At 43.7% G+C, this 24,515-nt stretch overlaps 1 protein-coding gene across 3 annotated transcripts in view; it reads left to right on the plus strand.

Moving 5' to 3' along the window:
- Window positions 1–353: 353 nt before the first annotated feature.
- TMEM245 (transmembrane protein 245) overlaps window positions 354–24,515 on the plus strand; it is a 140,776-nt gene continuing 116,614 nt past the window's right edge. For all 3 annotated transcript variants that reach the window (XR_012644536.1, XM_074988001.1, XM_074988002.1), the window contains exons 1-4: window positions 354–1,011; window positions 12,237–12,354; window positions 13,142–13,243; window positions 23,860–23,970. Coding sequence is in view for 2 of the 3 variants with exons in the window: in XM_074988001.1 (XP_074844102.1) it covers window positions 409–1,011; window positions 12,237–12,354; window positions 13,142–13,243; window positions 23,860–23,970 (934 nt within the window). In the remaining variant the exon portion in view is untranslated. The remainder of the gene's footprint in view (window positions 1,012–12,236; window positions 12,355–13,141; window positions 13,244–23,859; window positions 23,971–24,515) is intronic.

Below are 24,515 nucleotides of genomic sequence, written 5' to 3' on the forward strand. Positions count from 1 at the left end.
AACGCTGCGTAGCTGGGTGTGCACGTGCAATGTTTTGTCAACAAAAGCTGCCTTCTGGGCACAAAACTTTGCGGCGTTAAGTTTCCAGCATCAGAATCCCTTTGGGAAGAGGGAGGAACAGAGACTACGTTTCCCAGCACCCTCCGCGAGCCATTGAGTGGCTGACAGACTACATTTCCCACCACGTTCCGCGAGCCATTGGGTGGCTGTCAGACTACATTTGACAACACCCTCCGTGAGCCATTGGGTGGCTGTTTGACTACATTTCCCAACACCCTCAGTGAGCCATTGGGTGGCTGTCTGACTACATTTCCCAGCACCCCCCGCGCGTCATGTAGCGTGCCGCGGCGCCTGTGTAGTTGTCCCTGGCCGGCGGCGGTTAACGGCTGGGGGCGTGAGGCCGGGGCTATGGCTGACAGCGGAGACCCTGGGGCTGGTCCCCGCGTGCCGTTTTCTCCCGGCGGGGGCGGCGGCCCGTCCTCGGAGCGAAGCGCGACGGGGGCCCCCGAGGCGGCGGAGGGCGCGGTGCCGCGGCTGCTGCTGTTGCCGCCGGGGTCGCTGCCGCGGCTGGAGAAGCCCATCAAGCAGGCTTTCTACAACACGGGCGCGCTGCTCTTCGCCGGCCTGTGCTGCGGCGCCGCCGTGCTGGTCTACTTCATCCTGGAGGCCTTCCTGCGGCCGCTGCTGTGGGCCGTGCTGTGCGGCACCTTCCTGCACCCCTTCAAGACCTCGCTCACCGCGCTGGGCCGCCGCTGGCTCGGCCGCCTGCACCGCTCCCGCACGCCCGTGCTGCTGGCCGCCCTGCTGCTGCCCATCTGCTTCGCCAACTACGGCACCGAGGCGCTGGGCGAGCAGGTGCTGCGCCGGCGGCGCCTCCTGCTGCTGCTGGGTGGCGGCGGCCCTCTGCTCTACGGGCTCTACTGCCTCGGCAGCTCGCTGGGGGTCCAGGTGCTGCTGGCCCAGGCCGGGCTGCTCATCTGTCAGGGGCTGGATTTCTTCAGCAGCCTGTGGGTGAGTCTGGGGGTCGGGTGGGCGTGGCCTCCCTCACCTCTTTCCCCGGGCGGCTGGCCACTCGTCTGTGTGGCATGGGGGGGCTGCTCCGAGCATCACGCAGGTGGATCAGCTCAATGGTTTGAGCATTGACCTGCTGAACCAAGGGTTGTAAGTTCAATCCTTGAGGGGTGACCCAGGGATCTGGGACAAATAGATTAAAAGAAAAAGAAAAATGGGTCAGGGATGGTGATAGGTCCTGCTGTGAGGTCCAGGGACTGGACTTGATGACCTCTCAAGGTCCCTTCCAGTTCTGAGAGACAGGTATAGGTTCAGCATCTCTTGTTGTATGTGTCCCTTTTGAGGGCATGGTGCTAGTCTCCTGCTGTGGCTCAGTGCAGTTCCCCATGTAATAACCAGGATGGGATTCACAAGAGTGAAATCAGTTCAAGCTGGGCACAGAAGTCCTGTGGTGGGTTTCACTGTAGGGGTCATGTGCCTAAATCAATACCTCTTTGGTTTTCTTTGGGAGTTTGGAGTCTAAACAGTTGTGGAATTCAAGGCCTGGAGCTTCATCTGGAATGATTGAAAGGGGAGCAGAACAAATCTCAGTATGAAATCACTGTTGGTACTGCTTGGAAGGCTGGTGTCACTTACACTTTACCTGTATCTGCTGTGGAAACTTTTTCTGATCATATACCTTAATGGTGTGTGGGTTTGTTTTGTACTGGCAAAAGCACTAGTGTAGTGCTCTTACAACATAAGCATGCTTTTGACAGTTTTTGTTTTGCTTGTGGAACTGGTGGCATAAGCTGGAGCAGCAGAAATAGTTTTTTGCTGCTGTTAGTGGTTTCTACTTTATGATGGTTTGTTGATAGAGATATGCCTTAAACAGCTCAGGAGTACCAGGCTGCCCACTCAGCTCACTTATAACTGCTATCTGCACTTTTGGCTCCCTGAATGCCTGATAAGAGTTGTACCAAGGAGTAGCTGGATGCTTAAGGGACCATGTAAGTACTCAAAAGGCTTTATTAATTTGTTTAGTATTTAAACTCCAGCAGCTTCCCATATGTCAACTTATGTCAGTTAAAATATCCGTTGCAATCATGCATTTCCACTAGTGCTAAATTCTGAAGATGTGATTGAAAAGATGTGTATAGTAGACAATATATGAGCTATCCAAATTTAGAGCTGGTTGACATAGTGAAACTTTTTTTTTTTTAAACTCATGGGAAAAGAAGTAGTTGCTGCTATGGTGGTTTAAAAAAAATTAAAATGTCCCTAATTTACTGCAGCTTCAAAAATTTCCTTGAAAAATTGTGTACAAACTATATGTAATGAAGCTATTACTGGTTTTATTAATGTCTTTTGTTGTATCAGCACAAATCAGGGTAGACCTTTTATTAGGTCCTGTAAAATGTAGTTGTACTCTGATAGTGATGTGAAAAAAAGCATCCTATGGTTTATATCTGTGTGCTCAGTTTTACCAGTTGTAGATGCTGGGAAGCTGCCAGACCTTGTAAACTCAGCTTGAACTTTGAGGTACAGCTTAGCTCTTTAGTATGAGTAACACAAAAAAGTTAATTTTGCAAGCTGAAAAAATTTTCAGTTAGGTCTGTTTAATTCTGTTGTATTCAGTAAGGTAGCCCTGTAATTAAAACCACTGATGGAGCATAGTAAGGCTAGAGCCACACAACAGCAAAAGTTTGATCCATTCATGGTTGATCTTCCGCGGTTTCATTTCGTGAATGTGCAAAATGACACTCCCAGGGGTGGTGGTTGATCCCTGTATTCCTCGTGAAAGGTGAGGAATAAGGAAGGTAGAAGTGAGAAATGCTCCTGTCTGCCTTTTGCTGCATTGACAGACGTGGAAGTCGACTGTGGACATATCTCTTTTAGCTACACAATTGGTGTAGCTAAAATTGCTTATCGGTGGTCTACTTGTATGTCTAGTGTAGATGTAGCCTAAGAAATCAGAATCAGAAATCTATTTCACTCAGAACTGTCTTGGTTCTGAATGATGAGTAACCATATTTTGTTGTTAAAATAAATATATCTTTTAAAATGCTTATGGTGCATATTTAAGTCACATACACTATTTTTGTAGTCAAAGTAACGTGACTATCTAAAAGTAAAAACTCTCTTTTCTTGTGGAGTATTACTCAGTGCCTTATGCTTGTAGGGCCCTCTAACTTAAAAATAACTTATTTGTAAGAACATATAGTTAATATTAATTCTTTGATATTAATGCTTAAAAATAATGGTTATTTACAGAAGTATTCTGGTGTGGGGAAAAGAAGGAAATAAATAACTAGGGAATGTTGATATTCAAGTTTTCACAGATGGCAAAAACTGCTTGTCATCGCTCCTGTTGAGTGTCTCCTCTTGGCTGTTCATCATGGTGTTATCAGGGGATCCAGCTACAGAATACCTCCAGAGTGTTATTAGAATCCATGCTGGGCCCCTAGCTTGGGGCCTTCTAGCCATTATTTTGCAGTGCTGATCTATCTAACATCCCTTCTGTAGCGCTGTAGTTACGCAGCCCAGTGCAAGCCCCTAGAAATAGTGCTGACTGCTCAGGCTTACTTTGTATCTTACCACATCCTCTTCCAGGTCTCTGAGTGTGTGGATATTCTGGGTTTGCTTTTTCTCTTTAGGTTACATGTTGTAGGTATAGCATCTGTCACACACAGACTTGCAAAGAATCCTAAAATAACATTGTTTTTTCTTTATACTCTGTATTTCTCATTAGATAACAGAAAAACAACATCTTGAATATTCTTGTGCTTCCTTTGAGAGTCCTTGGAGGACTGTGTGAATTCACATAAGCAGGGTTCTCCCCTTTAGAGTTATTAAAGCAGGTGCTCGGATGGAATTATATGTACCTGGTCAGACTCCTGCAGATTCTCTCTGCTCTGCCTGGTTTAAAAAGGCTGATGACCCTAAATAAATAATCTCCTGTTGTTTTATAACTTTGCCTCTGCCAGATAACTTCTGAATGAATCTGGTCAGGCAATCTCAGACCTTTACTGTGTGACATTGTTGTCATACAACCCCTGTCCTGTCAAACTGACTTCATAGGAATCAGTTGTCTGTTCCTTGACAAGTTAATAATAGAATCAAGGACCATTGGGATATAGCACCCTCTGTCAGTCCTGTATTTTTGGAATTTCAATGCAGTGGAGGTATAATCACAACAGAAAGGACAAAAGCCTGCGATGTCTAATGGGGTTTGCAGCTAGTTAAAGGTAGGTACAGTGTTCATAATTTGTGGAATCTGACTGAGTTTTTTTTATAGTATATGCGTGAAATGCCACACTGGTATTCAAACACTGCTGTAAAATGTTCCCTCATTACTTGTCTGTCTGTAGGGTTAAGTTTGTATCCAAGCCACAGCCTTAGAAGCTTTGTAGTCAGGGTATAAATAGAAATTAAATATTTTCCATTAGCATACTGATGAATAAGACTGTGGTTCCCAACCTTTTTGGTAACATGGAACACTTCAATGAGACAAACAATTCTGTGGCACACCCACTTTTTTCAGCTGAATTGATAGTTCATAAATGTCACATTTGCTTCTGTTTGCTATGGTTACAGTCTTACCAGAGTGGTTTGCAGTAATAGCACATAGAACAAGCTAAACAAGGATCAAATGTGTTAATGTTTCATGTTCCCCACAGATTGCACTGTCTTAGACAGCAAGCACAGAAATATTTTCAAAATCTGTTCAACACCGTGCTAGGGATGCTCAGTAAATGAGTAACTACTGAAAGCAGCTCCCCCTCCCTGCTGCCTGTTGGAGCCAGGATTCAGGATTTAAACCATGTTCCAGACCCAACAGGCTCCTGCTCTCTCCCCTGCCGCGTTGCCACAGCAGAGAGTGGGTTGGGCTCGACAGCTCATTTGGGCTGGGAAGCAGAATTTCAGCTGCCTCACAATGCAAAACGGGGTTCTGAGGGGTTGGCATTTCCCCTCATGGTGGCCCTGCAAAGAGAGACATAAGAACAGCCATACTGGGTCAGACCAGAGGTCCATCCAGCCCAGTATCCTGTCTGCCAACGGTGGCCAGTGCCAGGTGCCCCAGAGGAGGTGAACTGAAGACAATGATCAAGCGATTTGTCTCCTGCCATCTGTCTCCAGCCTTTGACTAAAGGCTAGGGGCACCATACTTTACCCTTGGCTAATAGCCATTTATGGACATAACCTCCAAAAATTTATCAAGCTCTATTTTAAACTCCGTTAGAGTGCTGGCCCTCACAGCCTCCTCCGGCAAGGAGTTCCACAGGTTGACTGTACACTGTGTGAAGAAAAACTTTTTCTTTTATTAGTTTTGAATCTACTACCCATTAGTTTCATTTGGTGTCCTCTAGTTCTTATATTATGGGAACAAGTAAATAACTTTCCAATATTCACTTTCTCCACACCATTCATGATTTTATATACCTCTATCATATCACCCCTCAATCTCCTCTTTTTTAGACTGAAAAGTCCCAGTCTCTCTAGCCTGTCCTCATATGTCCCCTTTCCAAACCCTTAATCATTTTAGTTGCCCTTTTCTGAACTTTTTCTAATGCCAGTATATCTTTTTTGAGGTGAGGAGACGACATCTGCACGTAGTACTCAAGATGTGGGCGTACCATATATAGGGGAAGTATGATATTCTTCGTCCTATTCTCTATCTCTTTTTTAATAATTCCTGACATCCTATTTGCTTTACTGACTGCCGCTGCACACGGCGTGGATGTTTTCAGAGAACTATCCACTATAATTCCAAGATCCCTTTCCTGATCTGTTGTATCTAAATTTGCCCCCCATCACATTGTATGTATGATTGGGGTTATTCTTCCCAATGTGCATTTCCTTACACTTACCCACATTAAATTTCATTTGCCATTTTGCTGCCCAGTCACTCAGTTTGCTGAGATCTTTTTCAAGTTCTTCACAGTCTAGTTTGGTTTTGACTATCCTGAGCAGCTTGGTATCATCTGCAAACTTTGCCACCTCACTGCTTACCCCTTTCTCTAGATCATTGATGAACAAGTTGAACAGGAGTGGTCCCAGGACTGACCCTTGGGGAACACGACTAGCTACCCTCCTCCATTGTGAAAATTTACCATTTATTCCAACCCTTTGTTTCCTGTCTTTTAACCAGTTTCCAATCCATGAAAGGATCTTTCCTCCTATCCCATGATCACCTAATTTACATAAGAGCCTTTGGTGAGGGACCTTGTCAAAGGCATTCTGGAAATCTAAATATATTATGTCCACTGGATCAGGGCTGTGGGGAGAATTAATCAACCGTGCACCAGCTGGGACTCACGCAGCCCTTGCTTGAGCCGCAGCTGGTGTGGGATTGTCAGTTCCCTTCCCTTCTCCTTCTGCAGTGACTCTGCAGAGAGCCACCACTCTTGGCACACTTGGACGGTTCTCATGGCACACTTGTATGCTGAAAACCCCAGGACTAGGGTATTCTGAGATCTAGTTTCTATATACAGAAGGCCCCCGACTTGAGCAGACTCCACTTACACATTTTTTATATTGAGTCGAGTCAAGGGGGCACCCTGCGGTTGCCTCTTTGCTTAACCCCGTGGGACCCACCCGCAATGCGTTGCCAGCTGGCTCGGGGGATCCTCAGGAGGCAGCTCCTGTCTCACGGCTGCCTGGGACTTAAGCACCAGGAGTGGGGAGGGGCAGGCATGGTGTGTGGATGAATGCTGGAGGGGGCTTGTGGCCCAGCTGCTCCAGCTGGCAGCTCTGGCTCCTCCTGTGGGTGGGCAGGCAGGAGCCAGGTTGGGGGGGGCTGGGGCTGCCTCCTGCTCCAGCCGCCATCCTCTCAGCCCCGAGTGGCTACAGTGCCCCTGCTGCCCCCTCCTTCACCCAGCCCGTGCCTGCCTACGGACCCTTTAATGGTTTGGAGCCTGTGGCAGCCAGTGAAAGTGGAGCAGCCCCTGCGCCATGCATGGTGAGAGTAAGGGGGTTGGTTGCTCGCAGTGTGGGAGAGAAGGGGGCAGCTGTGCATGCATGTTTGCCCGGAGGGGTTTTGGGGGCACCAGGGCTGCTTCCTCCTTCTGTGCGTCCTGGAGCTAGGGCTGGTGCTGGCTTGGTGGGCTGTGCTGGGGCTGAGTGTGGGGCGTGGAGTGCTGTGCCCTGGCCAGCTCCCAGTCCCGTTGCTGCTGGGGATTACCCCAGCCGCAGCAGCTCCCTGGGGGTGGAGCTGACGGCCCCACCCTCACTTTGAGGTGCGCAAAATTTGAATGATACTTGGTTCCCCAGGAATGTAATTCTCTCGCAAGTCGGGGGTTTACAGTGTGTAGAATGGATTGGATAAAGTAGACTGGAACTGGAAGGTGGGATATTAGATATGCAACAAGCTAGTCAATAGGAAAAATATACTTGGATTTCTACTCTGAAGAAAGGCTGACAGCTTGTCAAATAAGGAGTTTGGTTTAAGCTTATTTCTAGTCTAATTATGAAGAATAAAATGTGGTGTGTTTTGGCATCCTAACCACAGTTTTATGATGGGAAAGGATTGTTTCTGGCTTATAAATGGAGGATAAATAGACAAAATGCCAGTGAGTGTAGCTAATAAATGGTGGGTGAATTAGACAGTGGTCATGTGATGGGTGGTGACCTTAGGTAATAAAATAGTGTATTATAGGGAGAGTTTGCAGCGATGCTTTTTGAAACCTCACTGAGAGAGAAGAAACACTTGACATCCTAGGGCACTTTGTGCAAGTTTACTCATCTGCAATTACCATCAAGTTGGTGGATAGAAAAAAGAGGCTTGAGGATTTATCCTCCCAGTGAAATTGAGTAGAAAAACTCAAGAAAACTTTGTTTACATCCAGCAACCATGATGATTGAGTCATATTGGCTATAAATCAAAATATGTATGGATTTCACACACACAAACTCTATAAGATACACCAAGTTTAAAAAAGGTTTCAGAGGGAATGCTCTTGTAGTCTGAATGAAAGTTGGTTTGATGTAATTAACAAAAGAACTACAAAAGGATGAAACTGAAAAATTAAATAAACTATTGACTTCATCCATTATTGAACCAACGTGACTGATTTCAGATACAAAGGTCCAGTAAAATCTATTCAGAAGGTCCTTAGTCTAATTCTTTGAAGAGATTTAGGCACTTAGGAAACTGAAGTCTCTTTGGCTGTGTCTAGAGTGCAGGCTTCTGTTGACAAAAGTTTTGTGGACTGTGTGTACGCCCAGACTGCAGATCTGTTGACAGAGATCTACTGGCCAGGAGTGTTCTGTTGACATCCCTGTACACCTCATTCTACGAGGAAGAAGTGTGTCTCAACAGAGGGAGGGTTTCTAACATTCGGCCCTGGGCAGATGGGCCAAATGTCAGTAAAGCCTCTCCCTGTCAGCAAAAGATACACAAACTGTGGTGAATAATTTGCATAACTTTTGCAAACCGTTCCCTACAGTCTAGACACAGCCTCAGAAAGTCAGTCAAGCTTGTGCTTCAAAGTCATGTTAGATGCTATTAAATTCCAGAATTGGAAAGAGATACTGAAACCTGACTTCTAGTATAAAATCATGACTGATACTTCTCTTGCAGTGCTTAAAACGAGATTCAGATTTCTTTCCAAAATTTGTCTGAAATGGATAGTCACAGTGAGTTGCATCAAAATGGTAGGATGATGATTATTTACAATGAGAAAGTTTAAATATTAAAAACTGACACTTCTTAAGACTTGCCATCCTGTCTTTGTCAGTATGGCATCAATTAATGGTGTCTTTAACAAAATGGTTCTTGCTCTATAGTATAAGTGTGTTTTGTTGTACTCATATGCTTCATAAAATTGTGCTTAATAGGATAACTAAGATGTATTTATAGTAACAGAGAAAGCCATGCTAGTCTATATACTATGAAAACAAAAAAGCAGTCCAGTAGCACTTTAAAGACTAACAAAATAATGTATTAGGTGATGAGCTTTTGTGGGACAGACCCACGTCTTCAGATTCTTCTTCAGGATCTGAAGACGTGGGTCTGTCCCACGAAAGCTCATCACCTAATACATTATTTTGTTAGTCTTTAAAGTGCTACTGGACTGCTTTTTTGTTTTCATAAGATGTATTTGGTGCAATGTGGGCCTTTTGAGCTAACACTGGAGAGGTTGTAGTTTATTGGATGTGATTATTCATTTTTTATGCAATTATTGTTTTTTCTATAGCTAGTGTTAGTCGGTATTCCTATGTAACAATCATAGCTGTGGTTATACCTGGGGAATACCCAGCAGATAGTAAGCAATCAGCTTGGATGGGTCCTTAGAGTGGAGGCTGCAGGGGTGACCTAAGTTTGTGGGACAGGTGTGCTCAGTGGGATGCCAGCACGTTGGATAGCTAGTAGATGGTCACGTTCATTAAAGGGGAAAAAACAAGCTTAAGTGATAAGCTTGCTAGCTGGTTGTGTTGGGGATTTGATTCTTGTAGTTTTCTGAGAATGTTTCATTTTGAACCATATATATACTTGACTATATGTGAATAGTGGTCGCTAATGTTCTCATTAAAATCCATAGCCAGCCATTCAACATAGTGTGTGTATTTTATAAATGAAGGAGATTATTTGCAAGTTACAATTTGATTCTCATTATCTAGAACCAACCCATGTTAAGATTCAAGCAATTTAAGTCAGCAACATATTCAAACCTATTACCATCTTCTAAGCTAGGTCACATTTAAATAATTTGAGTCATATTTCAAATGTACTACTCGTTAGCAAACGCAATTATTTAAATTAGTATTGAGTCAGTTAATCCTTAATGTCGTTTGAATTGAGTTCCTCACATCTCTGGAGTCCATGGACAGTTGCTTTCTGTGGCCTTGTGGAATGATATTGCTTTATTTGGTTTCTGAAACAAGAACGCTGGCACCTGGTGAAACAGGAATTTCATTCTGATTGGATAGCACACAAATACGATGTGCATTCATTTAATTAACAGTTTACGATTATAACCTTTAAAATTTTGGAAACAAGGACTGAACTATACTAAATATGTAGAGAATTGTAATTTTTGTTTTGTTAGGAGTTACTTAAACTTTAAGTGTTTATGATTTGAGAGCTGTATGTACTACAGTGGAGCATATTTTACTTAAACTTGGATATCACAGAGAGCCTTAATGACTAGCTAACAATTTGTTGCTGACAAAACAGGGACAAGAAATATTGTAATGAGAAGTTTGATTCTTATCTGAAATAGTCTGCTGTTGTTAACAAGGTAGATTTAAAAAAAAAATTAACCTTTGATCATCTGCACCAGCACCAAAATGCTACTTCTGGGGTGTGGAGAGGTGTCAAGGAATGAGTCCACTCACTGTGTTTCCTGTTCTGCAAGGTTTGGACAGGTATCCTACTCAGGACATTGTGATCTTGCTAAACCTGAGTGGCATTGTGGTCTAGTGCACCCAGAAGTGGGAAGGTGGCTGCAGCCCCATGGTTCAGATGCATAGCTGTGGGTTGAGTGCAAGGTAGACTCAAGTCTTCATATCCATTAGACTTTCATCTAGGCAAGGTTTGAAATCCCTTTGGGAAAGGCTGTCTGTGCTGTGTAATGAATAGGCGACTGAACTTTTATTATATTCCCTCCTCAGTGATTTGAGCCCTGTTTTGCTCACAACATGCAGTCCATCCTGTCCTTTGAGACCCTGATAATATATAAACCTTTCAAGTAAATGCTTAAATCTTAATATTTTAAGTGGGGTTTAAAAATACTATGAAGGTTAAGCACATCCTCAAGTGCTTTCGTGAATAGGAATGCTTTTGGAATCTGGACCTAATATCAAATCTTGTATTAAAATATAAATTTGATTTAAAAAAATCTTTTTTTCCTTTTTTTTTTTTCAGTTACTCTTTTTTCCTTCCACTCAAACTTCGTCGTCTTCTAATCCAAGTGGCTTTTAATTTCCCTCTTTCCTCTCCTTATGTTTTACTCTTTCCTCCTGTCCAATGTTTTTTCAGGTAGACCAGATATTAAAAGCTTGTCTCCCCCCCTCCCCCGCATTTCATTTATCTTGAGTATCGAGAGATTTTAAACAGACACAGAGAATGCCATGTGCTAGTTCTGGTCTGCTGGAGCCTGTAAGTACAATAGAATTGAAAGATCTCACAAAAAAAGGCTCATGTTTGCTTAGTTCATTCTTGTTTCATTTTAAATGGGTAAAAAGTGGTATGTCATATTGATGCATGATCTGTTCTCTATTAAAGCCTCACATTTAAGTTTGAGTTTAGGAACGAAATGTAATTTTTACTGTCCTTAGCCATTTTGACCACCCTCATTTTAGTTAGAAAAATACTTCATTGTGCTTGAAAGGAGAAGTGTATGGGGCTACTGACTGTTTACCTACACACCAGTGTTAAAGATTTTAACAGGAAAATTATGCCAGTTATATTTAACAAAAGAGCACATTTTTGTCTTGCTACACAAGTGGTAACTACTTCTGATTAGTTTGGCAAAGGGAGTGGAGAGTAGTTAGTTGTTAGAGCAAGAGAGTTTCCCCTTCAGAATAAAACAAATTTAAAGCATATCAGAGTTTATTCCTAAAGTCTAGGGCTGTGTCTACACTAGCAAGTTTTTTTGAAAGAAGGGGGCTCCTCTGAAAGAGCCTGTGGAACATCTACACACACAAAGCATTCTTTCTAAAGTAAATTGAAAGAATGTGGTGCTGCTTTCTAAATCAGTCTTCCTTTCCTGTTTCAGGAAGAGCTACCGCTTTTGAAAGCTGCTTTTGAAAGAAGACGTGTGTAGATGCTCTGCAAGGCCCTTCTTTCGAAAGAGCAGTCTTCATTTTCAATTCCTGGCTTGCTCTTTTGAAAGAGTGGGGGCTGTGTGGACACTCTCTTTTGAAAGAGCAGATCACTCTAGATCTGCTTTTTTGTGTGTGGACATGCTCTTTCGAAAGAAGCTCTTTCAGAATAGGTCTTCCAGAAGAGCTTCTTTCGAACGATCTCTGTAGTGTAGACGTAGCCTAGAGGAGCTTGAAATATGTATATAATAGGCAACTGAATACTTCTTGGTATAGAAGGAAGACATTTAATAGTTGCAGGTATTCTAATTTAAAGGTTTTGTGTGTGTTTTTTCCAAGTGCAGCTTAACATAATTGACAACTCGTGAAGATGTCGGAGTTCATATTAAAAACCTTAAATTGTGTTTTATCTATATAGATGGCTATTTGTATGTGTAGAAAGTATGTATGCCTTTAAGTACCTTCTTCTTTTTTTAAAGATATGGACTTTGGTTGTGGGATATCTGTTGACGATTTCATTCAAGTGGAATGCAAACACTGAGCGTTACTTAAGAGCAATCTCCATTCCTGTCTGGATAATACTGCTCTTCCACTTAGGTGGGTAACACATCATTATGTTTATGTATAAAATATAATTCTGAAGCCTAACAAAACAGCACCACTGGGTCAAATGACATCCAGCTCCTTTGCGTTTTTTGGGTAGTGCAAAGTATGCAGATTCTTGCTGCAAATAGCGAGCAGAGAAATTATTTTGGTGTGGGAGAACTCCTTGCTAGTGCAAAGTTTGCAGGAGGTAGCTTCCATGTTGCCATTCTGCTGGAGCTGTGAATAGGGAGAGAGTAAGGAGGACTGCTGTAGCACTGCCTGCCTTTTTTTCAATGGTGTTCAGTTAAAGCAGCTTCTCTCATGGCTGGGCGGGCGGGAGTGGGGTAGAGATGCTGATTGGCCCTCAGCTTTTTGACACTACTCCTTCCTCTCCCCAACATCCTGCAGAGCTTCCCCAGGGGAGAGAATTTGTCCATTGATGTCTAACATCTTACTTCTGTTTTTTAAAGACTATCAGAAAGAAAGATTAAGTCTGAAAAACAGCTGGCAGAATTAACATGAAATCTTCCTTCTATAGCCAGTTTGAATGTACTGATGATATCAAGGATGTTTAATATAACCTTACAAAAAGGCAGAAACAGCACTATTTTTATACTAATAGCATAACAATATGTTTTTCATAGGTATAGAAAACCTTCACGTGCTTACATGGTGTTAGACATTGATAAGTTTCTATAATCACTGGGTTCCTGGTGTAGCTCCCTTTTTCAGCGTGGCTGCATTGTACTAACATTTTTAAGTGTAATATTAATGAAATTTTGAAAAACATTATTTTCAGCATCTGTGGCTGGCTCTTGGAGGATTCCGGTGTTTCTGGTTATAGTTTTGCTGATGACTGTGGGAATGGTACATGAGCAACAGAATGGAAAGGAGTCTTCTGGTAAGAAATAAGTCACGTTTCTTCCACTGTCAACTACAGTACACTTATGAAAAATGGAGTACTTCATCTTAAAATTGCGTGGGTTACTTATGAGTTTATTTTAGTATCCTATAGCTTGTGCATGTTTGCTCTCTGTTGTAAAGAATCTAGAATTTCTTGCTAATTAAAAACATCAAGGATTATGCTTCCTAAAACGAAAGGCTGATTGGCACTATCCAGTAAAATATTTTGTGCATGCTTAATGTTAAGTTTCTGTAGCAGTTCTATCTTTAAAGCAGAATGCAGACTGCTATTCTAAACTCTATTTTCTGTTCCTCTTCTAACTTCTCATTGGTGTGACCAATATGTTTGCACACTGGATTGCTTAAACAAAGACATGAGGAGAATACTTTCTCAGAACCTGGGCAATACAGGATTTAATTGTTTTTTTGTTTTCTACTAATTCAAAAACTCTGATTTAATGCTTCCCGAGCACAAAAGTTTGTTTCCAAAGCCCCCATCATGGGACAATGGCATTACTCAATTGTTAGATTTAAATCCTATGAGACTTTTTAGCAAAACATTATTTAGGAATCTTATACTGAGGTCAGAGAGAGAGTAGTACAAAATCAGGCCGAGCAACCTAGTTTGATTGCACTGGGCAGTTTTGTGCATGTTAGCTCCTGTGCTCTGATTCCAGAGGACTAAAAATTTTCTGGAATCAAAGGTGAAGGTAAGGTACTGAAGAAGAGAATTTATGCTTGCAGAAATGTGAAAGGGAGAGGGGAATGCCTGAGTTGTGATAGAGATTGAGAAGAGATACTGGAAGACAAAAAATAACCTTGGAAAAAAAAATGCTCATAATTTTTACTGTCATGATCAAGTACCCTGAGCCCCATAGAGGACATCCAAGAAAGCAAGACTCCTTGCTCTCCAGTTGATTGTCGATGGGAAGTATGCATTAGGTCCTTGGAGCAAAGAACTTGTTCTGCACTCCCATCTGTTGCTTTTCAGCAGAATGCCCTAGGGAACAAAAAGGATCATAGTAGGGCATTCATATTGAAAATTTTAAAAACCTAAACATGTTTCCAAAATTTTGTTTAAACTTAAATTGAGGTTGAAATAACTTATATACTTGTGTAGTTAGCTGAGGTTTTCAAGAAGCATTGAAAACTCAGGAAATTCACAACTAAGGGTAGGTCTGCACCAGTGGCTCCCAGCATGGGGGTACACAGAGCAACCTTCCGGAGGGTACATTAACTCATTGTTTCTCAACCTTTTTATGAGTAAGAAATTGACGTATTTTGCGTTCATCTAATATTTTCATTTATCCATTTTGCACAATCATAAGTATGGTGGCAAGTTTATTGCCTACAGGCGATTTTCTTCCAATAAATTAGTTACAATTAATTTTTTAAAAAAAATGTGTTGCAATGGTAGAAAAAGAAATGGGTGTCTGAAAATTGTAGGTACTGCAGCTACTTACTTTTTTTTTTAAAGGGTTAGTTTTTGAAAGGTTGTGAAACACTGATCTACACTATGAGATTAGGTCAAATATATTAAGGTCTCTTTTTTTTTTTTTTTTAAGCACCCAATTTTGTAAAGTTGAAGGTGTATGGCCCCATTGTGCTCTTGAGTTCAACAGAGTGTCTCGCAGTGGGGTGGGCAGCTTTGACTTCGACAGCAGTGCACTATGGGTATCCCTTGCGTTCTGGTTTATGCTACCAGTGTGTGGCGCCCCCCCCCCCCCCCCCCCCCCCCGCCGTGGTACGAGACAAGCAGTAAAGAAGCTGCTGTTGAGAAATAATGCATTTTTATTTAGGGAACACAAGGAAGCAGAAACAGGAAAGGATTTCTTCGAGTGATTGGTCATGTCCATTCCCAGAGTGGTGTATGTATGCTGCGTGCAATGTCAGAGGATTTTCCCTTCAGTACTATCCAGTCATCTGATGTGGAGCCCCCTGGAGTGGCACCATTATGGCTCTGCATATATGTGGCTTCAAACCCCTGCCCCACTCAGTTACTGCTCATCACCAGTGATTGTCCCTGGAGCTTCTCATAGCTCTTTCCAGATCAGTATCTTTCCCTGTTTGTTTTCCTTTTCACTGTATAGTTGGGTATAAATAGTTCTAAATAGCTGTGAATAGTTGACAGTTCTCTGTTCTTCAAAGTAGCTGTTGCCTGCTGGAGATTTGTCTTTTAATGGAGGTTGCATTGCATCTGCAACTGATGCATGCAGCACCAGAGCCAGCAACGATGCACTCTGTGAGCAGCACACTGGCACCAGTATGGGAGGTCTTGGCACCGAAGGACAAATCTCAGTTCTGATGTTCTTCCGGACCCGTGTCTTCCCCATGGCACAAGTTCCATTTACCTGCTCATCAGAAAAGAAAGGTGATCGAGGCTGCTCCCAACAAAGTTAGGCGGGATGCTGCAAAGGCACCCCAACCACAAAAAGACTGTTCACCCTAAACCTACCACAGTGGTACCAGATCCTTCAGTATTCCCTGGGCTGAATAAAATGTGCCTCCTGCTGCTTTCGTATCAGGGCTGTCCTCCGCACAGCCCAGGCACTGACCTTAGAGACTCTGGTAGTACTATTTGGCACTACAGTGGAAGAGCCATTGAGCCCTATTTTCCTCAGTTTCCTGTCCAGAGGCAGCCAGGTAAGAACCTAGATTTTCCCCTTCAACCCTGGAGACTTTCAAAGCAGCCCCTGACCTTATCAAACATATGGCTTTGTTGCCAGCCTCTCAACCGCCTGAACCATCACTACATCCAAACTGTTCAGGGGGAAACTGGCCATGATTGCCCAGGCAACCACATGGCAACAATCCTCTTGGTATTGAGCATCCCAGGATTGGCACTCTAGGGACAGTTCCAACAGATGTCCATCTCCTTGACACCCAGGCTCAGCACCATCTTGGTCGTGCACCCATTCACATCATTCCTCATGCAGATAACATAGTAGCTGATGTTGTTTCTAGCACTGAGATGCTTCTACACCATGGCTGCAATGGCTATTCTCACTGCAGTGGCCATTTTGGACGCTTTGGGCATTTCACTAAGCCCAACACTTGGAGTCCAAATCACTGTTTCGGTCTGGCACTTGAGACAAGAGGGCTTCTCTGTCCTTTTTGTTGGAAAGAGCCCCAACCTTGGATGCCCAACAGTATTTGACTGTGCCCAGTGTTGAGGTCAGTACCATACCAGAGACTGTAGATACAGCGCCACAGACCACTTCTGGTGCCATCCCAGTACCATCACTGCCTCTAGCAGTACAGCCCTCAATCCTGTTTGCACTGACAATAGCCCCTGCTTCCACTGTGGTACCCAGAACTGCACCCAGCACCACAACAGTTGGATCAACCACACATCAGTTGTCACAGCCACATGTCTCCCCATACTGATTCCTATACTGCAAGGTACCACAGTTGCTCACCATTGACTGCCATTCCATGTAGAACCAGTGGGGCTGGAGATGCACTGGTCTTTGATAACTCCTCTTTCTTGTCACCTGACAAGGCTGTGGCTTGTACATCTTCCTCCCTACCACCAAAGGACAACTGACTCACCAGGACAAATGGGGATGTGTTATATATAAGGCCAAAGATAGACTTTTAAGTAGCCACTATGCAGAAAGTATAGCACAGAAATCTTAAGGGAGTAGCTAGACTCCGTTTGCTAGCAGGTTGGATAAGGGACAGTTTGTGGCTCGCTGTTTTGTGTTTGCTTTGAAACCATGTGTGGGACAGTAGCTGCAAGTAGAAGCTATTGCAGCTGTGCAAGCTTCTGGTTTTGCAAAGGGCAGGCAACACTGGCAGGTCTGTGGCTCTTGTGTTCAGTGTGTTTGGCCCCTGTTTGTGGGAAGAGTGCAACTTTCCCTTTTTACAGGAGCCTGCGGAGGGGCATGGACAGGAGGAGCAGGCAGGGCCGAGCTGCATGTGGTGGAAGGGCAGGGATACACAGTATGTCTCGTTTGGGATGAACAAATGGAGGTGCATTGCCTCAGTGGTATCAGTTACGTACTTCTGCTTCATCCAGATTGCCATGCAGTCTTCCCTGAATCATACAGAATGGTAAGGAGAAGGTGCTGACTGAATGTGGTCAGAAACCTGGACCTAGTGCTGCAGTGATGCCAGATTGTTTTCTGGTGGCTTAGTGGGAAAGGGGTCCTCTGTGCAAGACAGAATAAACCAGGACTCCCCAGAAGCCTTGTGAAAAGGATGAAAGATTTCCTTTATGAAAGCTTTATGGAGATGTGCAGGGAGGATTCCTGCTCCATCTCCACACACGTTAAAAAATTGTGCTTGGGAGCATCTGCTCTGTAGGTAGAGTGGGTGCCACAGATCACACCCAGTTGCCTAATCTACTTGTAGCATTGTCAGCCACCAAGGGTTAGTCCTGGGGATTTGGACTGTGCACAGGCCTTCCTGGGTCCCCACCCTGGTTCAGGACAGGGTAACAAACAAAGGTGGTTCCAGGTACGCGTCAGTAGTCCCAGGCCCTGATGCAGGGAAGGGCAATAAATAGTAGTTTCAGGTATGAATCATTAAGCCCAGGCCCTGGGGCAGGACAGGGCAACAAATGGCAGTTCCAATAGGTCAGGCCTCCTTGCAAGGCATATGCCTAGAACCATGAGATGGAGGGGGGTTGCCACTTAAAGGTTATGGATTACAGGGAAGGCACAGACCTACCCACTCCACTGTGCCATGGCCATGGGCACTTCTAGTGGGAGAGTGCTCTGCCGCTGGTCTAGGCAGGGATTCACACTGCAACACGTTGACTCAGCTGTCCCTGGGCTACTTCCACACTCTTCCTCTCAGCCCCCCGGCTCCTACTTCACAGGGCCACAGATGAGATTCCTCTCTGCTGGGGTAGAGTGGGGTCTTCCTCCTGGCATATAGCTTCTCTTTGAGGCCTGGTGGTATGGGCTAGTCTTCAGTCTCCTGCAGGGCTGTGCTGTCCTCCCATCCTGGGAGCTCAATTCTGGCATCTGCCTTTTCTGACGGAGGTGGAGATGGACGTAGGAGATGGACGGGTTGAAAGTCTCTGGGTTAGACTCAGAGGAGTAAAAAAACAAGGATGAGGTCCTACTAGGAGTCTACTGCAGGCCCCCTAGCCAGGTGGAAGAGGTGGATGAGGCTTTCTTTAAACAGCTAACAAAATCATCCAGGGCCCAGAATTTGGTGGTGATGGGGGACTTCAACTATCCAGGTGTATGTTGGGAAACTAATACAGCAGGGGACAGACTGTCCAATAAATTCTTGGATTGCATTGCAGACAACTTTTTATTCCAAAAGGTTGAAAAAGCTACCAGAGGGGAAGCTGTTCTAGATTTAATTTTAACAAATAGGGAGGAAATTATTGAGAATTTGAAAGTGGAAGGATGCTTGGGTGAAAGTGACCATGAAATCATAGAGTTCACAATTCTAAGGAAGGGTAGAAGGGAAAACAGTACAATAGAGATAATGGATTTCAGGAAGGCAGATTTTGGTAACCTCAGACAGCTGGTAGGTAAGGTCCCATGGGAAGCTAAACTGAGGGGAAAAACAGCTGAAGGGAGTTGGCAGTTTTTCAAAGGGACATTATTAAGGGCCCAAAAGCAAGCTATCCCAGGCCGTGTCTACAGGTGCCCCAAACTTCGAAATGGCCACGCAAATGGCCATTTCGAAGTTTACTAATGAAGCGCTGAAATGCATATTCAGCGCCTCATTAGCATGCGGGCGGCAGCGGCGCTTCGAAATTGACGCGCCTTGCTGCTGCGTGGTGCGTCCAGACGGGGCTCCTTTTCGAAAGGACCCCGCCTACTTCGAAGTCCCCTTATTCCTATGAGCTCATTGGAATAAGGGGACTTCGAAGTAGGCGGGGTCCTTTCGAAAAGGAGCCCCGTCTGGACTCACGGCGGCAAGGCGCGTCAATTTCGAAGCGCCGCTGCCGCCCGCATGCTAACGAGGCGCTGAATATGCATTTCAGCGCTTCATTAGTAAACTTCGAAATGGCCATTTGCGTGGCCATTTCGAAGTTTGGGGCACGTGTAGACGTAGCCCCACTGTGTAGGAAAGATAGAAAACGTGGCAAAAGACTGCCTTGGCTTAACCAGGAGATCTCGCATGATCTCAAAATAAAAAAGGAATCTTATAAGAAATGGAAACTAGGACAAATTACAAAGGACGAATATAGGCAAACAACACAAGCGTGCAGGAGCAAGATTAGAAAGGCTAAGGCACAAAATGAGCTCAAACTAGCTACAAGCATAAAGGGAAACAAGAAGGCTTTTTACAAATACATTGGTAGCAAGAGGAAGACTAAGGAGAGGGTAGGGCCATTTGTCAGTGAGGAGGGAGGAACAGTAACAGGGAATTTGGAAATGGCAGAGATGTTTAATGATTTCTTTGTTTCGGTCTTCACTGAGAAATCGGAAGGAATGCCTGACATAGAGAATGCTAGTGGAAAAAGGGTAGGCTTAGAAGTTGAAATAAGAAAAGAACAAATCAAAATTTACTTAGAAAAATTAGATGTCTGCAAATCACCAGGGCCTGATGAAATGCATCCTCAAGGAGCTGATAGAAGAGGTATCTGAGCCTTTAGCAATCATTTTTGGTAAATCGTGGGAGACGGGAGAGACTCCAGAAGACTGGAAAAGGGCAAATATAGTACCCATTTATGAAAAGGGGAACAAGAATAACCCGGGAAACTACAGGCCAGTCAGCTTAACTTCTGTGCCAGGAAAGATAATGGAGCAGGTCATTAAAGAAATCATCTGCAAGCATTTGGAAGGTGGTAAGGTGCTGGGGAACAGCCAGCATGGATTTGTTAAAAACAGATCATGTCAAACCAATCTAATAGCTTTCTTTGATAGAATAACGAGTCTTGTGGATGAGGGAGAAGCGGTGGATGTGGTATACCTAGACTTCAGTAAAGCATTTGACACGGTCTCACATAATATACTTATCAATAAACTATGCAAATACAACTTAGATGGGGCTACTATAAGGTGGGTGAACAACTGACTGGATAACCGTACCCAGAGTGTAGTTGTTAATGGTTTTCAATCCGGCTGGAAAAGTATAACTAGTGGGGTTCCGCAGGGGTCTGTTTTGGGACCGGTTCTGTTCAATATCTTCATTAACGATTTAGATATTGACATAGAAAGTACACTTATAAAGTTTGCAGATGATACCAAGCTGGGAGGGGTTGCAACTTCTTTGGAGGATAGGGTCATAATTCAAAAGGATCTGGATAAACTGGAGAAATGGGCTGAGGTTAACAGGATGAAGTTTAATGAGGACAAATGCAAAGTGCTCCACTTAGGAAGAAACAATCTGTCACACATACAGAATGGGAAAGGACTGCCTAGGAATGAGTACAGCAGAAAGGGATCTGGGGCTTATAGTGGACCACAAGCTAAATATGAGTCAACAATGTGATGCTGTTGCGAAAAAGGCAAACATGATTCTAGGATGCATTAACGGGTGTGTTGTGAACAAGACATGAGGAGTGATTCTCCCGCTCTACTCTGCGCTGGTTAGGCCTCAGCTGGAGTATTGTGTCCAGTTCTGGGCACCGCAGTTCAGGAAGGATGTGGAGAAATTGGAGAGGGTCCAGAGGAGAGCAACGAGAATGATCAAAGGTCTAGAGAACATGACCTATGAAGAAAGGCTGAAAGAATTGGGCTTGTTTAGTTTGGAAAAGAGAAGATTGAGGGGGGACATGATAGCAGTTTTCAGGTATTTAAAAGGGTGTCATAAGGCAGAGAGAGGGAACTTGTTCTTCCTTGCCTCTGAGGATAGAACAAGAGGCAATGGACTGAAACTGCAGCAGGGGAGGTTCAGGTTGGACGTTAGGAAAAAGTTCCTAACTGTCAGGGTGATCAAACACTGGAACGAATTGCCAAGGGAGGTGGTAGAATCTCCATCACTGGAGCTATTTAAGAAGAGGTTAGATAGATGGCTTTCAGGGATGGTCTAGAAAGTGCTTGGTCCTGCCATGAGGGCAGGGGGCTGGACTCGATGGCCTCTCAAGGTCCCTTCCAGTCCTACTCTTCTATGATTCTGACGGTTAGGCCACCACTGCGCTTCTGGCTTGGCTTTTTATACTGATAATCCAACCCCCTGCTTTCTAGTCATGTTAAGAGGGTGGGGACTAGGTTCTGCCCACTGGGCTTCAGGGAGGGCTTTTTCCGCCCTCTTGATCAGTGAGTGGCTATCCTTGCTCACTGTAGGCGTGATTAAAAATGTGAAATCATGAGAAGTGCTCTCCCCGCCATTAGGTCCAACAGCAATACATCCTAGCAGGAAGGGATTCACTCCAAAGTTTTTTTTTTTTAAAAAAAAAAAAAAAAAAAAAAAAAAAGTCCTGACTGTTGGTGAGAGGCTGCTCCATTTACCTGCTGACCATTTTCCTTCTCCTCTTCCTTGGCATATATATTTTTTCCACTGTGCCCTATGCAATATTGGCATTTCTTTTGCAGATTTGTAGTGCATACCCCCTTAGCAGTCAGGTCTAGGATCTCCTGCACACTCTATGCTGTAGCTGGTATGCAACCCTGGGCATTTATTGTCAGGTGTGCTGTTGAGCTGTGTTGCCCATTCCACTTACCATGCTGGTCAAACAGGAAATGAAATTCAGACTTTCCTGGGCCTTTTCCTGTGTAAAGCAGGAAAGCAGCAGAGCTGAAAATGCTGGCTAGAGCATTCACATTGGGGTACTGTATCGGAGGGGTAGCAGTGTTAGTCTGGATCTGTAACAGCAATGAAGGGTCCTGTGGCACCTTATAGACTAACAGAAAAATTTTGAGCGTGAGCTTTTGTGAGCACAGACTCACTTCATCAGATGCTGGTCATGGAAATCTGCAGGGCCAGGTACAAATAAGCCAGAGCAAGGCTGGGGATAACAAGGTGAGCTCAGTCAGCAAGGGTGAGGCTTACTACCAGCAGTTGATCTGGAGGTGTGAACACCAAGGGAGGGGAAGCTGCTTCTGTATTTAGCCAGCCATTCACAGTCTTTGTTTAAGCCTGAGCTGAGGTTGTCGAATTTGCAGATGAATTGTAGCTCAGGAATTTCTCTTTGGAGTCTGGTCCTGAAATTTCTTTGCTGTAGGATAGCTACTTTTAAGTCTACTACTGTGTGGCCTGGGAGATTGAAATGATCTCCTATGGGTTTTTGTATATTGCCATTTCTGATATCTGATTTGTGTGCATTTATTCTTTTATGTAGAGACTGTCCAGTTTGTCCGATGTATATAGCAGAGGGGCATTGCTGGCACATGATGGCATAAATTATATTGGTAGATGGGCACTGGGGGACACCTACAGGAGGCCAAGAAGGTTGACTTTCACAGTGCTGCATCTGCACTACCCTAAACTCCATCATGTGAGGTGGAATTTACTGTTCATGAGAAGGAGTATCAAAATCAACCCTAACAGCTCTTAAAGTTGGCAGAACAGGTTTGTTTGTGTGGACTCATTGTTAAGAAATTTGACCTAGTGCAGTTAAGTTCAACCTAAACTTGTTGTGTAGACCAGGCCTAAGAGTAAATTTAAACACGCTTGAAGATATGGAATGCACAATTGAACTTTATCATGAATGTCATCTGCACTTACAATGTTGGGGGTGGACAGTGGTGAGGCTGAGGGCTTCTGTGCTGAAGGTTTGAATCTATAGCTCACTAGTTTGCTGTACAATTATATATGCCATCTGGATGAAACTCTACCACACAATAAGAGACCCTGTGTGGCATTAAGTTGCAGTGTGCTAAACTGCACTCCACAACTTACTTAACTGTGATGTAGCAGTGTCCACATGGGATGCTTCTGTGTGATAAGCTGGTATACTATAGATTCACTCCTGCTGTGTGGTAACTTATTGAGATTATTTGATCAGTCCTTACATTTCTCATCAGTAACCACAAATGCTTTGAATTCTTCCACTCAACATTTTTCATTAATATCCAAGCGTAAGTATAAGTTGAGATGAAAATGACTTCTCGTATGAGTTCCACTGGATGGAAGTCATCCCTCATGTAATTATGTCTATAATAGTTGTATCAGAATAGTTGTTCTCCTGTTGGCAACAGTGATTAATCATTTGAAGATATAGTGCATGGTCCAATTTACATTTGGCTGATGATTAGTATTCATGCACTCCTAAAAATGAGAATATGGATTTCTCTCTGTTGGGAATGCGGTCTCTTCTGTTCATTCACCCCTCATTGTGGCTGGCTGCTCCTAAGTGGTCACAGCTGCTCTGTGTTCTGGTACCACAGCAGTACCTGGTGAGTAAATGATGTAACTGCAGCATCTTATAAGTGGAATGTAATTTTTTTGCATTAAAAAATAATTTGTGGAGGGCATGAATTCAACATGGGTACAGTTCACAGAATTTTGCAGAAGTATCCCAGACTACAGCCATGGCATAAATGCGTACCTTATTTGAGAGACTAAATTTTAGAATAGTGCTCAGTGACAGATGATTGTACTGGTCTACATAATATGTAACTATTAAAGTGAATATTTAACCATTTCTGTTTTACCGGAGTACAATTTCAGTGGAAGTTGGAGCAGAAATAAAAATAGTATGGTAGGAATCAGCCTCTTTTCAACTCTTTACTTACTCTTGTGTATTTATTTTTACAGGGACAGAACTTCCTGGTCAAATGATTTCCATTGCTGCTTCTACATTTGCCATGGCAATATCTGTCACTGGATATGAGTCAAACAGTGAGCAACATTCACCCCAACCCTCAGGTGACTGAACACTCTGTAAGAAAATATTTGAATTTGTTCTAAAAACATGAGCAAAGAAGACACTCAAAGCAAACTTAAACATTCTCCAGCCCACAAATTATCACATTTATCCCTGTGGTGTTCATGTTCCTGTTTGAAAAGTTTTGAAAAGGCAACAGTGTTTACATGTAAATGAGCTGTTTTTAAATACAATTTTTATGACAATTGTTTAAACTCTTACCTACAGTGGCAGACGCCTTGATGGGGAGAAATTTTCTTTGGTGTTTTGGTGAAAACAAAAATTCTTTTTTTCTTAGTGAACTTCCTGCTGTATTTGTCTTTCCCTTGACACTTTCATGGTACAGGTTGAACCTCTCTAATCTGGCACCCTCAGGACCTGACCAGTGGAGGACAAGAAAATTTGTCAGACCATGGGAGGCCAATATAGTCTAGCAGCATTACCAACATTTTCACTGTTTACTGGGCTCCAATCTCACTGGTTAGAGTATTGGCCCTTGAAACCCATGGTAGCTCAATCCTTGAGGGGGCCTTTCAAGGGTCTGGGG

The sequence above is a fragment of the Carettochelys insculpta genome, chromosome 2 (assembly GCF_033958435.1).
Source record: "Carettochelys insculpta isolate YL-2023 chromosome 2, ASM3395843v1, whole genome shotgun sequence".
Lineage (NCBI taxonomy): Eukaryota > Metazoa > Chordata > Testudines > Carettochelyidae > Carettochelys > Carettochelys insculpta.